Source organism: Corella eumyota, chromosome 1, assembly GCF_963082875.1.
Source record: "Corella eumyota chromosome 1, kaCorEumy4.1, whole genome shotgun sequence".
Taxonomy (NCBI): Eukaryota; Metazoa; Chordata; class Ascidiacea; order Phlebobranchia; family Corellidae; genus Corella; species Corella eumyota.
In genome coordinates, this window is record NC_137490.1 from 17,666,687 (window position 1) to 17,681,428 (window position 14,742).

The 14,742-nt window shown below is 30.9% G+C and overlaps 1 protein-coding gene across 1 annotated transcript; it reads left to right on the top strand.

Moving 5' to 3' along the window:
* Positions 1-438: 438 nt before the first annotated feature.
* LOC145750587 (uncharacterized) lies at positions 439-11,875 on the top strand. Its single transcript, XM_082566660.1, has 17 exons — positions 439-617; positions 791-842; positions 931-1,009; positions 2,423-2,512; positions 4,705-4,779; positions 6,663-6,737; positions 6,998-7,063; positions 7,144-7,215; positions 7,838-7,909; positions 8,089-8,160; positions 8,432-8,661; positions 8,764-8,854; positions 8,949-9,425; positions 9,533-9,705; positions 9,782-9,947; positions 10,159-10,371; positions 10,449-11,875. The coding sequence occupies exons 1-17, from the start codon at positions 540-542 to the stop codon at positions 11,122-11,124; spliced, it is 2,757 nt and encodes a 918-aa protein (XP_082422786.1). The 5' UTR covers positions 439-539; the 3' UTR covers positions 11,125-11,875.
* The last annotated feature ends 2,867 nt before the right edge of the window (positions 11,876-14,742 follow it).

Below are 14,742 nucleotides of genomic sequence, written 5' to 3' on the forward strand. Positions count from 1 at the left end.
ACGTATTGATGTGGAAATAAATTACAATTTTTTGCGTGTTAAGTGGGCATGTAGGCGTTTATAGCTCATTTTAACATCGGTTCATGACGGCGACGCGTCCAAGGAATTTAATGGTTAAAATAAACGTCTTGTTTTGCAACATGACCACTCTTTAAGTCCATCAAATTTTACGATGCCTCTTGTCAAACATGAATTTTTGTGTAAATGTCATATTTAACTGTTTTTGATGGCAAATTTAACCTTCAGTTTGCACAATATGTCGTTGAAATCGAATTTATCGACGGCAGTGCTAACATTCGTGTTATAAAACCGGCCGTTACTTTAATATTGGTAATTAAATTGTTAGTGTCTAAGAAAAGGGCAGAATATGTGGTTGTGCTTTTGATATTTTTTGTTACCATAACATTTAACCATTTCGCCATTTTTATTTTAGATTTATGTATGTAAAAATAAAGCCGAATAAAATAACACCTAAAACACAGACAAAATTTGTTTGTCTACCTCTATTTAATGTATATAACGAAAAGAAACCACTCAAAATGAAGATCAGTTTCACGTCCACTTTTGTCAATGTTGTTTTCGTATTATTTTTGTATAGCTTGGCAAAAGTTAATGCAGTAAGTATAATATGTATTAAATGGCAAAGCATTGCTTTAAATACCAATAGAATAGTGTTTACGCCCTGTTTAGTATTGTAGTGTGTAAGCGTAATACAAAAACAATGACTGATTCTACTTAAAAGTGTTTTAGCTACAGACTATTCATTTGTTCTTATTTGTTATTTTAACAGATGTCATTTTGTAACGAAACACTGCACAGAATGGGCCCAAAAAAAGAAATTAGTAAGAACATTTATAAATATTATTTTTCCTTTTTGGGTTTTCGCTTTGTTTTTTGTTTAATTGTAAAAATATGTTTTTATTTTTCAAGTTGGAAGCATAGAAAATAAAACCGAGTTAACTTGCACAACAGAGATACCAACTTGTTTTCCAGATAACACAGATGCTTTGTAAGTTTTGTTTTTAATAATTAAATTTTTATTTAAAAAAAGTTGAAAAAAAAATAACAACAAAAAATCTAAATTTTTTTAAATCATAAAAACTACAGTTTTTTTGCCAAAATAATTTTAAATTAAATTTTAATATTAAAATGCCGGACTGTTGAAACATAAATTTTGTGGCAAGAATAAAATTATTTTGGTTGCTCCAAAATTAGTTATTCATTGAGCATAAAGTTGTCGGTTTTTTCCGCATTATTCTTTTTCAATATTCCATCATTTATTTATGAATTGAAAACTTAACTTTAAAAGATAATGATGTATCAGCGTTACGAAACTCTTTTTGATCTTATTTATTAACCAGCGCAAAAACAATTTGGTTTTAAAATAAATATTACCCAACTTTATCAAAAACAAATTTGGGGATTTTTTGTGGCTGTTGTTTTTTCGATTGTATTTATAAATGACCGGATACTTTATTATGATTTATACAATGCGTAACTATTGTCGATAAGTTTGAAAGGGTAAAAACCGTGATTAATACAATAAATATTTAGGTAATCACGTCTATTTTTAAAACAATAAATTTAACACTTTTGAATTTAAACAACTTCTACCACTTTGTTAAGAATTGTTGTATACAATTTTGGTTATTATTTATTTACATAGAACATGTTTGTTTTAAAATTACTACTGGGATTAGTATATACAATATGTTTATCTCAAAGCTATAAAAACAATTCGAATCACGTTTTTTTTAAATCGAAATAAAATTACAATGGCATTGACTAATAATCGTTTTACTAATCCTAAAAAATTTTCTTTGAAGAATTATTTTAGGAAAATGACATGCTATTTTTATTTTTGTAAGTTTATTTTGGGCTGCGGTAATTTTTTTAAAATGACTAACTATAGCTTACCATAAAACGCTCACACCTATACGGAGAGTTGGTGCAACTTTTTAAGATTTTACGAAACTAAAAAAATTGCTGCTCCTCTGTCATTTAATTATAAGTTTGTGGAAATGTAAAGACATGTGCGGCGTAGATTTCCTTTAAAAATATGCCGACTCACTGCCTAATTATAAACTTTCTTAATCGTCCAATTATCACGACCCATATTTATTAATAGAAATTTTTAGCACCTGTATAAAAATAATCGCAAAAATGACTCTTGGTGTATTGAGGTTGTTTATATAATAAAATAGGCATTTTCTTTGACCATTTTCTTGTTTTTTTTCTCGAAAATGGTCAGGAAAATTTACTTATTTATTACATAAACAAGATTTTGCCTTTTTAATTTTAATCCTTTAAAAATAATTTTGATTTTAAATGAATTTAACCCACCTACAAATTACCATCTTTATTATTATATTTTAATTTTATTAAAAAATAAATTTTAATATAATCAATTTTTGTGTTTTAGATATCTAAATGATGTTGCTGGAGTTACAACTCTAAACTCGACAACTTTTAACTCGACAACTTTTACTGCTTTAAAGAAACTAAACAAAATGTAAGTATTATCAAATTCTTTTAAAAATGATTTGTTTTATTTGTTTTGATGTTTGGTTTGGCAAGACATGTTTAATTACTTAGAGACATGTAAATATATGAAGACAGCGGTTTTTGAGGTTTTAATAAAAAAAAGTAAACGAGAAATTCCATTGAATTTAACAGTACCTCTGCTTTCCATATTAAACTGTGGGTTCTATTTATAATAGAAAACATTATTCTAAATTTTTGTAAGCAGGCCATTGAGATTTTTAATTGATGCTGTTGTGCTTTGGCGTTTATTGCTATTTTATTTTTTAATATGACATTTGATTTTCGAATTGCAAAACATTCGGCTTTGAGAAAAGCTTTTGCGAAACGAAAAAACGATGCAGATAGAAGCTTAATGGTATGTGATTAACTCTTTGACCGCGACTATCAAAAAAAAAACTTTATTTTTGTTGTAAAAAATTGGGAAATCGAATTAAAAGAGTAAATGAACTTCGTGATTTAAGAGTCCGCAAAACACGGAGGATTAAAACGAAAGAATTTTGTTTACTTTCAAATTTCGTCGAGCGAATGGTTTCGAATCCAAACTTGAAATCCTATGATTAGTTTTTAGGAACATTTCCTGCGGTACTAAACTGACTTAATTGCGTTTTATTAATTTAAAATCTGGATTCGATTTTGCGCAAAATAGAGCTAAATATAACTTTGAGCAGTCACGTCTTTTAAACACGTACACATCGCAAAAGGGATTAAGCTTAACCCCATGTTTAGGGTAGGCTAGTTACTGGCGACCTGGTTAACATTAAACTAATTAATTATTTTCGCCAGCCTTTAATCAAGGCAGGATAATTAGTCGGTACTATTTGGTTTCAAACTCCCAGGTGCGACGCAAATATTACGTCGAATGGGTGTTAACTACATGCTTATTTTGTCGCTCGATTTTCGGGTTTAATAACTAGTGTTATCCGCCAAACTTCACACGCTCCTACCTCGTAATTTTCCTGGAACTTCGGCTCGGAGTCGCGCTAATCAAAAACTCAAACAAGAAAAATTAATTCTATGTTTTCGATGTCGCGAAGTTAATTGATCTGGCGAACATAAAAACATTTTACGAAAGGTGGGGATTAGGCGAAGCTCTCTGCCTGTGTGCAAAATCGGCACGTTTTTTCCCGGAAAACGTGGCGGCTAATTAATGTCGCCGCAACTTTTGTTTTAAGCCTACATAGACCATGACGTTGTCGAGTTGTTTTTGTCGCGGTCTTTGTGTTGTTGATCTATTTTGTAATTAAAAACTCCACCCACGTTTATTGGAGTTTTTGTTTTTAGAAGTCGTGGATCAAAACTCAAATAAGTCGTTAAAAATTAGGTTGGTGGACACTTACACTACTTGAAATATCCTTAAATTGTTGTCACAAAATTTAGCATAAATTTTTGGACGTTGCTAAATGAACGTGGCTAAAAAAAAGTTTTTATTCTATTACTTATAACTCAAGTTCGATTTTATTTTTGAATGTACGGATTATCCACGATAACTTTAATACTCTTAATCATAACAAAAAAATGTTCGTCAACTTTCCCAGGCTGATTTAAGCATTTATATGCAGGTTGTGTTTACAGTTGAAAGGCTAATTCGACGCTGGCAGCAACAATAAATCATCAGGAGTTCATGTTTAACTAAGCCTCGCGTAGTACATTTGAGTTATATAGCTCTTAATCACTCATCGCTTAAGCACGTGGTCGAGTTAGTGTTGCTAACAATGTTGCGCGCGCTTAAACGTGAGCTCTTGTTGTTCTCAATAGCCGGAAATAGACCTTAGCTCCAACTCGAAAATAATGTTCTGCATAAAATCCGATTAACTTTCGTTGTTCGATCGAATGTCTTGCACACGTGTGTTTGTGATCCGATTTACTGCTTCGATTTTCGAACTGGGTTCCTAATTTTTGTGATGATATAGCAAAAAAATAAACAGAATTTTTACGAGTTTTGTTTTCTTAAAAACCACAGTTCTTTAAGTCCCAATTGGCCTGCTTTGGTGCTTTTTTTTTCAGAATTTTTTTTTTGTAGGTAAATGTATCCCAGTTGGCCTGCTTTGGTGCTGTTTTTTTCAAAAAAGTTTTGGTTATTTTTTCTTAGGTAAATGTATTGGCTTATTCTCAAAGGATTTACTTATTTTTTGCTAATCCGTGAATATGTTTCTCCTACAGATATCTCACAAATTTTCCAGATTTGTTAACCATTGAAGCAAACACGTTTACTGGATTAAAGAATTTAAAGATAATGTAAGCTTACTTTTAATTAAATTTACCAAAAAAAATTTATGCTGATTACGTCATTTTTTATTTTCAAAACTAACCGCCAGCTATCCAATAATTTAGTGTTTTTTTATAATCGGTCTGATGTTTTTTGGAGTGATAATTATCAAGAGTTAAGTCGTTAATTATTGTTCACTTTAAATGCACGTGCGCGATCTTGCAAATTTTATTGACATTTTAGGCCACCGAAATTTAAATTAAAAAGCTAAAATTTTTGAAAAGTTTTAACTTCAATGCTTTTACAAGAATCGGTAATTCGTCAGATGTGTTCAAATATTTTATTTTTTGAATTTTTGGAAAAATTCTGCCATTCTTAAAGCGGAATTATTTTTTTTTAGTTTTTTGTTATTGCTTAGATCAGTAACCCTTAAATCTCAAATGCGTAATTGTTAAGTGAATCGTAAATGAAGTGACTTTTATAAAAATCGACAAGAGCTTTTCGACGTTAAAAGATCGCGCACTGGAAAAAATGACCTTTTTGTTGATAGAAAATTATAAATAACATTATAGGCCAAAGCACAAAAACAAAATTCAAATTTTGGAATTTTTAAAAACAAAATTTTACATTTTTAAATAGTAATTTATTGATCAAGTACTAAAGCAAATATTTTGATTTTAATCAACCTTATTTATTGACTGTAATTTTTTTGTGGTATTTATTTCTTAAAATAGAAAAAATTCAACCTATTTAGCATAAGCGTTTCTTAACCACATAACAATCAAATACATCATCAAAAATTTTTCAATTCTCGGTTTTGCGAATTGCTAAATATTTCCTAATTTGGTGCGAATCTTGGTTATTAATAGTCGGGTTCGATTTTTTAATCTAAATAAACGCAAACACTTAACAAGCACGAACAATTTCACGAAAATAAACAGAACAAGATTAAATACAAATTTTGCAAGTTTTTTCTGTTTGCGGTGGCGCTATTTTTTATCCCGATTGATTTACTCGGACGTCGATTTTCGAGTTTTGAGAATTGTAAATTTTTTATTTAATCTGGTAATTTTTTTGTTAATTACAAGTCTGGATTTTAAAACTGCTTTGTTCAAAATCAATTACGTTTTACAATTGTAATAAAGAAATCCGTGAAATCCTCTTACGCAGAATTTGACTCAATATAAATATAATTTGGTTTAAATTTAATGACATGTCAATTTAAAAACCCTAAAAATATATGTGACGGTTTTTCTAATATCCGGTCTTTGAAATCGATTTATTATCGTGCCATTTAGCGAAATGCTATTAATTTAAGGGTTGGGTCCATTTACGTTTTCAAAATCGATATTTTTTTATATAATAACCGTTTAAAAGAGATAAAGTGCGTATGTCATTGCCGCTTAGCTAAATTAGTTTTTTCTTCAATGTAGCAAATTATTATTTTATAGTTCGTTTAATCACGTACACATTTTTCCTAATTTCCGCCATTTTTTTGCCATTTTCGATTTAATTTTTTAAGTTTTGTTTTTAATTTGTTATGTATAAGGGCTTGCTCATGATCTAAATTTAAAAGTTCACAGCACAAACTTGCATTGTACCAAGAACAACGGGAATTGTGACCTAATCAAAAAATTAATTATCGCAACGTTTTAACTTTTGACGTTTTCAACATTTCGGCCCAATGTTAATGCGGATTACACGAAATTCGATCTGACCTATTATGCCTTGACCTTTAACAATGTTCTATTCTTAGCCACGAAAAGTACCGTTCTGCCATTCACTTTTTTTGTTGCTTTAACTTATGCACGCAACATTGCAGTTAGTAACAGACCAGCACTGTCTGCTAATTTTGAAAATTAACGCTTTTTGAAACTTTGCTTGATTTAATTTATTGTTTTTGTCTGTTTAGATATATCAAGTATGCACCAAGGCTTGAAAAGATCTCAATCCTTGCCTTACAAGGTCTGGAAAAGCTCTCAGAAATGTAAGTAGAAATATCACTAATTGTAATTGCCTGCTCGTGGCGGATTTGCTTTTGTCGAAAGTTGTTTTGCCATAACCCAATTACATTTTATCTTAATTAAATTCAAAAATTCCATAGTTAATTTTTTCCGCTAAATAACCAAATAATTGCTCACAACAAAATAGTTTGAGGATGTTGTTAAGTTTTAAGTTTTTTGGGATGTTTTTTAAAAAGCGTTTTGTGATAATTAGAACTGCAAACATCAATTTTTTATGTTTTAGCACGATAGAATACACTGGGATTTTACAAATGAACGGTTTCGGAAAATTGCCTCCACTTATTTCGATGTAAGTTTTTTCTCAAGCTAAACATTTTTTTATAAATCAAGTTTTGTAGTTTTTTAATATTTTTGTTTAACTTTTTGTAGAAATATTGACAGCAACCATAATCTCACAACTATCAATTCCAATGCGTTCTCAAATCTTGGCAACGCTACTGTGTAAGTACCAAACATGTTTTTATTTTCATAAACCTGTTTTGGGTTATTGGGTAAATGGATCATATTCTACAAAACAGATACGCTAGAGTTGTGATAATTTTAGCAAAGTTGTCGTTTTCGGCGATTGACTTAATTGGTACCACAGTTATGTGCAAGCATTTTAATTAGTGTCCTACACCTTCATAATTACCAATACTTCAAAAGTACAATATGCGGTTATGAATGAATTTAAGTTAAACCTGTTATTAAATTTGGAAACTCCCAGCTGATTAAACCGGACATATTTAGTTTTATTGGCTTAGTTTAATAATTTCAAAACGTCTATTTTCGAAAATCCTTTTTAATTTGCATTTAAGTCCTTTGCATCTAGCAATTACGTTAATTTTTTGTCGCTAATTTTGCAACCCTTGACTTATGGAAAATTTCGCTAGAGCAATTTTTTTATTTTTTTTGCAAAAAGAGTTTTTTTGACACAATGTAATTTTTGGCCTATTAAAAATTTAACTAACTTATAACTAAGTATATATTTATATATCTGCACGTTCTGTAGCTTTTCTCAATTACAAGTGGATGTGTTTAAATTAATAACCAATGTTAAGTGGATTCTTTGTTTTTTTGACAGTTCAATTAAAAACAACGTGAATTTACTCAAAATTCAAGAGTTCACGTTCCGAGATTCCAGCATTACAAATTTGTAAGTAATTTTAGGATTATCAATTTACTTAGTAATTAATTCTTACGGTAGAATAAAGTCTGAAAACTGTTTGAAATCTAGTTGTATTGAAGAGTTATTAATTTTGTAAACTTTCTTGTAATGTTAATCTGATGGAGTTCCTTTTTTATTTGATATTTTACTTATTTTTACTTTTGTAGAAATCTTAATGGCAACACCGGATTAGTAAGCATTGATCAAACAGCCTTCCAAGGTGCTAAAATCACTAATCTGTAAGTAAAAAAGTTTTATAATTTGTCATTGTTTTTATTTAACTTTATTTGAACAACCTCTGTATTTTTTTTACTGGGATAGTTAGATTTTGTATTTTGAGTGAAGGTTGTTAATTAGGACGTGTTTTAGCTATATGTGAACTCTCTGCACACAGGTGAATAGTATGTCGTTGATGCGGTTCGAACTCGAAACCTATCGGTTTGTAACGTGATGCCATGACCGGTACACCACACACCGCTAAGCTGTTTACCATTTCTGTATTGTTTTCAGTTATTTGTCGAACACAAAAATTCGTTCTCTGCCAACTGATGGATTGCAGGACTTAATCAAGCTTGAACTGAAGAATGTTCCTTCACTTCATTCGTTTCCTTCTATTAAGCAGCTGCCCAGATTACAAATTGCCAATTTAACTTATGCTTATCACTGCTGTGCCCTGCAAAGTGATTATGGGTTTCAGACCCATTTTAAACCCATCGACCAAATACTGGAACCATGTGATGGTAAGTTCTATAACACTAAGCTTGAGCTATTTATTAATAGTAAATTGCTTTGTTAATAAATGTATTTATAACAATCTTGAAAATAATCTGTTTATTTATTAGAGGATTATTCTAAAAAAGATTACTATGTTGGGTATGGGTATGAGGAATATGACTCTGGTTATGGGATTCCAATTGATTCTCCTAGCGCTAAGTAAGTGATTTTACCCAACGTTTTGTGTGACGTTTTATCACCTTTTTTAATGTTTTGAATGGCACCGTTGAATTTTTGTTTTAATTTATTTTAGTGTAACCAAAGACTTATGCTATCGTCATCCAAACGGATCTCTTTTGCCTCATATCACCTACGATAACGTCAAATCCCAGCTACAATGTAGCCCGGCCGACAACGAGTTTTCGCCGTGCGAGAATCTGTTAGGCCACCGGGCTGTTTCCGCACTCTCGTGGCTTATCGGCTGTCTTGCCGTGTTCGGTAACCTGTTGGTCGTATTAGTATTTACCGCTGTTGCGTTTGACCGAAAGCGTACTCAGCAGCGCGATCTGTCGGTGCCGAAATTCCTTATTTTAAATCTCGCGATCGGAGACTTTTTTATGGGGTTGTATGTTCTTTCTCTGTCGGTTATGGACGCCAAAATGGACGGCCAGTCTTACATGTATGCCATAGAATGGCAATATGGGGGTGGATGTAACTTTGCCGGCTTTATCGCCATTTTCTCTTCACAACTTTCCTTGTTTACCTTGGGCGTAATATCCCTTGAGCGTTGGTAAGTTAAAATTAATTCTAAACAAAACAAAGTTAATAGATATATTATATAATATTAAACACTATTTTTTGCAAATTATTTTAATATTAATTGCTATTTTTCTATAGGTACGCGATTCGCAACGCTATTAAACTTGATAAACGAATGTCCCTTCGCTTTGCTATGACAATAATGTTATGTGGTTGGATAGGTTCAATGTTACTTGCTATACTCCCATTAGTTGGTGTTAACAGTTACCAAAACAATATTTTATGTCTTCCAATGACTTTAACCAATTTTGGTAAGTTCTTCTTTAAGTTTAAATACGTGAATCCTTTTTTAACACGATTTTAATTAATTTTTTGTTTATTTGTTAGGTCTTGGGTACATAGCATTTTTGCTTGCTATTGATATGTTTGCTTTTCTTGTTGTAATTGGATGTTATATTTGGATGTATAGTCTAGTACGAACAACCAACGGCAGAGAACGAAGCTTTGTGAATATATTTCGTCGACAACGAAGCACGGATGAAACCAAACACAGGTATGAATATTTATTTAAAAAAACTTGTGAAATTTAGTTCAAATGTTATTTTAAAATTGAATTTAAATTTTAATAGCAAGAAAAAAATTTTATTTAAAAATTTATAACATTTTTATATAAAAAATCTTATTTCTTTGATAATAAAAAATTAAACTTAAAATGTGTAACAAATAGGGTCTTATTTAAAATTTATTTTTTACTTGATTTTCAGGGATGGTCGAACTGATTCCGATGCGAGAGTAGCAAAGCGAATGGCCGTCCTCGTGTTTACAGATTTTGCCTGCACCTTTCCTATTTGTTTTTTCGCTCTGTTTCAGTTGGCGGGCTTTCAACTTTTATCTATCTCCACCTCAAAAATATTATTGGTTATCTGTTTCCCATTTAACGCTTGCTTGAATCCGTTTCTATACGCAATTCTCACAAAGTAAGTTTTACTTATTTACTTTTTTGCAATTTTGTTATAATAAATATGATTTTTTTTAAATATTAATTTTACTTCAGGTCGTTTCGACAAGACGTTCATTCATTTATTCGCTCCCAACGACACAACCTTGCGGGCAAAGGTTGTAAGGTTTCAATACGCCGAACAGAGAAACGTTCGACCAACAGCGGACGGCAAGAGGAGCGCCGAAATACTATCAAATATTACGTGGAAACTAGCGGTGATGTTGCACTAACTCCTCAAACACCAAACGGTAATGCCGTCCCCACTCAGTACAAAGCTAGCCAGCCGGCAAAAAACGGTTACTCGACGACCACCTTCGAAACCAGCTTGTCCAACAAGCCGTGCATGAAATTGTCGAAGAGTTATAACAACTTTAACAACAACAACCAGAAGGCAAACTCTGAGGACGTGCCCAGCAAGCCTTCACTGCATACCAGTTCTTCCACTTCGCAAAACAGCATCACGAAAAGACTGGCGATGTTTGCGTTCCTACGCCGCTTTCCTTTGAACATTTTCCGGTCGAAAAGTAAAGGCAGCGGCCCGGTGTCGGTGGAGTTCAGCAAACACACTATAGAAACTCATGTCTCCGGACACAGTACCGTCGAAATGCATGTTTCGGCCAAAAAAGATTCCTTATCGATAGAGGATGAACGAATAAGCGTTCCAGAACCGCCGACACCAGAAACTGAGGTACATTCTAACTCTGAAACTTTTGAAGATACTGAATCATGATTTAAAAAACGATATTCGTTAGTTTAACGCTGTTTCTATATTGACCTCGTCGATGCCCACTTTTCTTAATTTATTAAGACCAACTTTAATGAGCTGTATTCTTTTTTTATTTTTACCGTGTTATTCAAATGCTTTTTCTTGTTAAGAAATATTAAGTTAGTATCCTCATTATAATGTGGCCTGTCCACTGTTAGGATTTTTTTTATGTTTTTATAGTTTAAAGTAAAGTAAATATACCGTAGGTAGGTATGGGTGTTATATTTTTAGAAGCTGTATCATGTGTTTGTTGTTTACGAATATTAATTTTATGTAGCAAAACTAGCTCTTTTGGTTTTTCGATGCTTCCAATACTTCACCGTACATAAATTCTTTCAACTTGTTTAACTAGAGTCTCTATAATAAGGTGTATGTTGACAACTTTTCTTTTTATTTGTTAATTCAGCTTCAATAATATACCTAAAAAAAATAGCAACTTTTTTAAATATTGCATAAACATAGAATATCTTAAATTAAAAAAATATGTTTTAAATTGATGAAATAAAGATGAATTTTTATTATTAAACAATCATTTTAATCTCAATCTGATTGTGGTTTCAACGCTTTTCCAATTCAATTAGTTTCACAATTAAAAGTTTCAGTTTTTAGTTTTTTCCTTACTTTTTATTTTTAGTGTTATGCATTAAAGTTCCGACAAAGAGCTATATTATTCGAGCTCGCTTTTCTTTTTTTTTGTTGTTTTTTTGTTTGTTTTATCGCCACTTTATTATTAACTTGTGTTTAATAAAAACAACTGTATTATTTTCAGATTCTTTAGCTATAGACTTAATTTCAGATATCCGAATATTATTTGTTATTCATGTGAAGCAAAGTAGTTTAAAGATTACAATATTTACATTTTTAAATATATGCGACCCAATTCTTAATAAAAATAAATTAATTTTTTATGGTAGTTATAAAAATTGTTTATTACCAATAAATTGCGGATCTCCTATAGTAAAACTAATTAAGCATACAATGGAAAGCAGATGCTATTTAAATTTACTGAATAAAGTTCAGTTTCAAATGGTTATACATTCATTAATTATGGAGTAGCAATAAAGGCAAAGAGCTTTTAACGGTAAACCAATTCTCACAGTTCCACTTGACGTTGAATATAATAAAAGTAAATTATTTATCACCGAATTGTTTATGACAAAAGTTTTTTGCATACTAAAGGATTCTGTTATAAATAACTCCAGGTAATTTTAAAGTCAATGTTAAGTGTATTTACATAACAGCCATATAAACGAGCCTACATCAATACCATGTCATAAGGATTTTATGCACGCATACTTTGCATTAATTAAACAAAATGTTTGTTGGGTGTTTGTTGTGTATATTGGCAATTTAATATTTGTTTTACGATTTCTTTTTGGCATCTTTAAAGTGTTGCGTTAGTTCCGATATTTGACTAATTAAACAAAACCGATCGATCGCAAGTCTTTTGGGCAGCGATCTGTTAATCTAATCGCATGACACACTTATTACCACGATGCATGTGGACCTTAATCAAGGTGGCATACATGCTATTCTGGATGCCTCTAATGACCTAGTTGAATTAATTATTCAGACGCGATCTAAACAAGCCGATAATGAAAGAAAGTCCCGTACTATACAGTCAAACGACACAGCCAATTTTGCATCTAATTAAAGATGCCAGGAAGCTTTAGACCTTTTTTGCCAAGGGTGTCAGAATAATGTATCACGTTAAAAACCACATTAGCTATTTGATAATCTGTAGAATTAGTGCAGCCCAAATGTACATTCAACGCATTTTTAAAAAATTGCCAAGGCTGCTATACATTATTTAGTTGTAAGAAGACCCTGTTTAAAGTAAGAAAAAAGAAACATGAGCCAACAAAGTTAAATTAAGCTATAGTTAAATTGCTGCATACCTTATCAATAATTTGGTTAGCTCAATTATTTTGCCCTGCAATGCCTAATCAGACTGACATTCCATAGTGTCTTGCGCGAGTGGCCAGTCGCAAAAGTATTGTCAGTTCGTCCCAAGTGGTTTTCGAACAAAGAAACATATTTCGATTTTGTGGTTTACGTAGTAAAGACTTGAATTTTAATATATTCAAACAATTACATAACAAAGTTAGTTAAGTAAGATTTATTGGTAGAGGGTAAAGATTAATATATATTTATATTTATATTTAAAAGTTTATTAAAATAAGAAAAATAAATGTTAAAGTTTTAAAACATTTACTAGATTTAATGTTTTTAGTAAGTTTAATACCATATTTTATAAAATCATGATCTACAATTAGGAAATAGTTTCTTTATAGACCTTAATATTTTTGTTCAGATTGCCAGTTGTTAAAATCTATGTTTTTGCATTGCACTTTATCATGCTTTAGAAATGTATATTTTTGAAGCCATCCAATGAATAAGATTTGGATTAATCGAGTTTTAAAAACGTAACGGATATGGAGTTATTTCTGTTTTTATATGTCACAACTCTTTTTATAATATCATGTGAATCCAACAGTCCAAATAACTCAACTACTACACCTTTTTGTAAGTATAAGAAATATAACACCACACTATTGACTTTTTATTCAATAATTCTGGAAGAGAATAAAATAAAAAATAACTATATTTTTATAATCAATAATGCTTTTTATTTTTCTACCAGGCTTAAGACAGCTTGGTCTATTTAATAAAACAACTTCAACAAGTACGCCGAAAGATTGTACAACTACAATACTGCCTGATGCTGTCGAATTTAAATGTCGCAAAGGTCTTGTTTATTTACCCAATTCAGTGCCTAAGCAAACTGTTTTATTTTCATATACATATAGTCGCATAGCAAATGACAGTTTGACGAGGTCAGTTGTCAAATTTCTAGTGGACGTCAAGTCGATTAACCTAACTGCAAATCTGATACGAACTATATCACGAGATGCATTTGCTGATTTAAAAATTCTCGAAAAGTTATATTTAGACCAAAACCCGATAGCAAATATTTATAACCGTGCCTCGCTTGTTCATCTGCCGGTCAACTTACGATTATTAAGCCTGCAGGAGATTCTACCTGATGGAATGCTTTCAGAAAATATATGGAGATTATTTACCACAAAAATGTTCGACAATTACAAACATTCATCGAATTTTTCCGACACAAATTTAAATTTAATTAGTGATAACACAACATACTCAAATTTAAACAAACTTCGTGTTTTAAAAATCGATAAAAATCGTTTATTGTACCTTAACTTCAGAGTTCTACTTAAGACTAATATTTTGAACAATTTGGAAATACTTTCACTTTCAAAAAACTTTTTAACAGGAAAAGATTTGGATATTTTGTTACATCAAGCTAGTAATCGAAAGAATGCATCGTCAAAATTTAAGCAAAGCCTACAAATAGATTTAACTTATAATAATCTTGAGGTAGTACGTGGCAGTACCCTGAACCTATTAAATAATTCAAATTTTTACAACACTACAGTGTTTCAGAAAAACATTACTACGAACATCGTAGAATTATCCCAGTTTGAAAAATTTACAATTCACCTAAAAGGAAATCCAATCGACTGTTCATGTAGAATGAAACTACTTTTATTTTTCTTA

What these genes read in the sequence shown, in the direction of transcription:
- LOC145750587 (XM_082566660.1), top strand. Translation starts at nt 540, where the DNA reads ATGAAGATCAGTTTCACGTCCACTTTTGTCAATGTTGTTTTCGTATTA. An exon ending in GGGCCCAAAAAAAGAAATTA is followed by an intron (nt 843 to 930) that starts GTAAGAACATTT and finishes TTATTTTTCAAG; the next exon opens with TTGGAAGCATAGAAAATAAA. An exon ending in AATGACTTTAACCAATTTTG is followed by an intron (nt 9,706 to 9,781) that starts GTAAGTTCTTCT and finishes TTTATTTGTTAG; the next exon opens with GTCTTGGGTACATAGCATTT.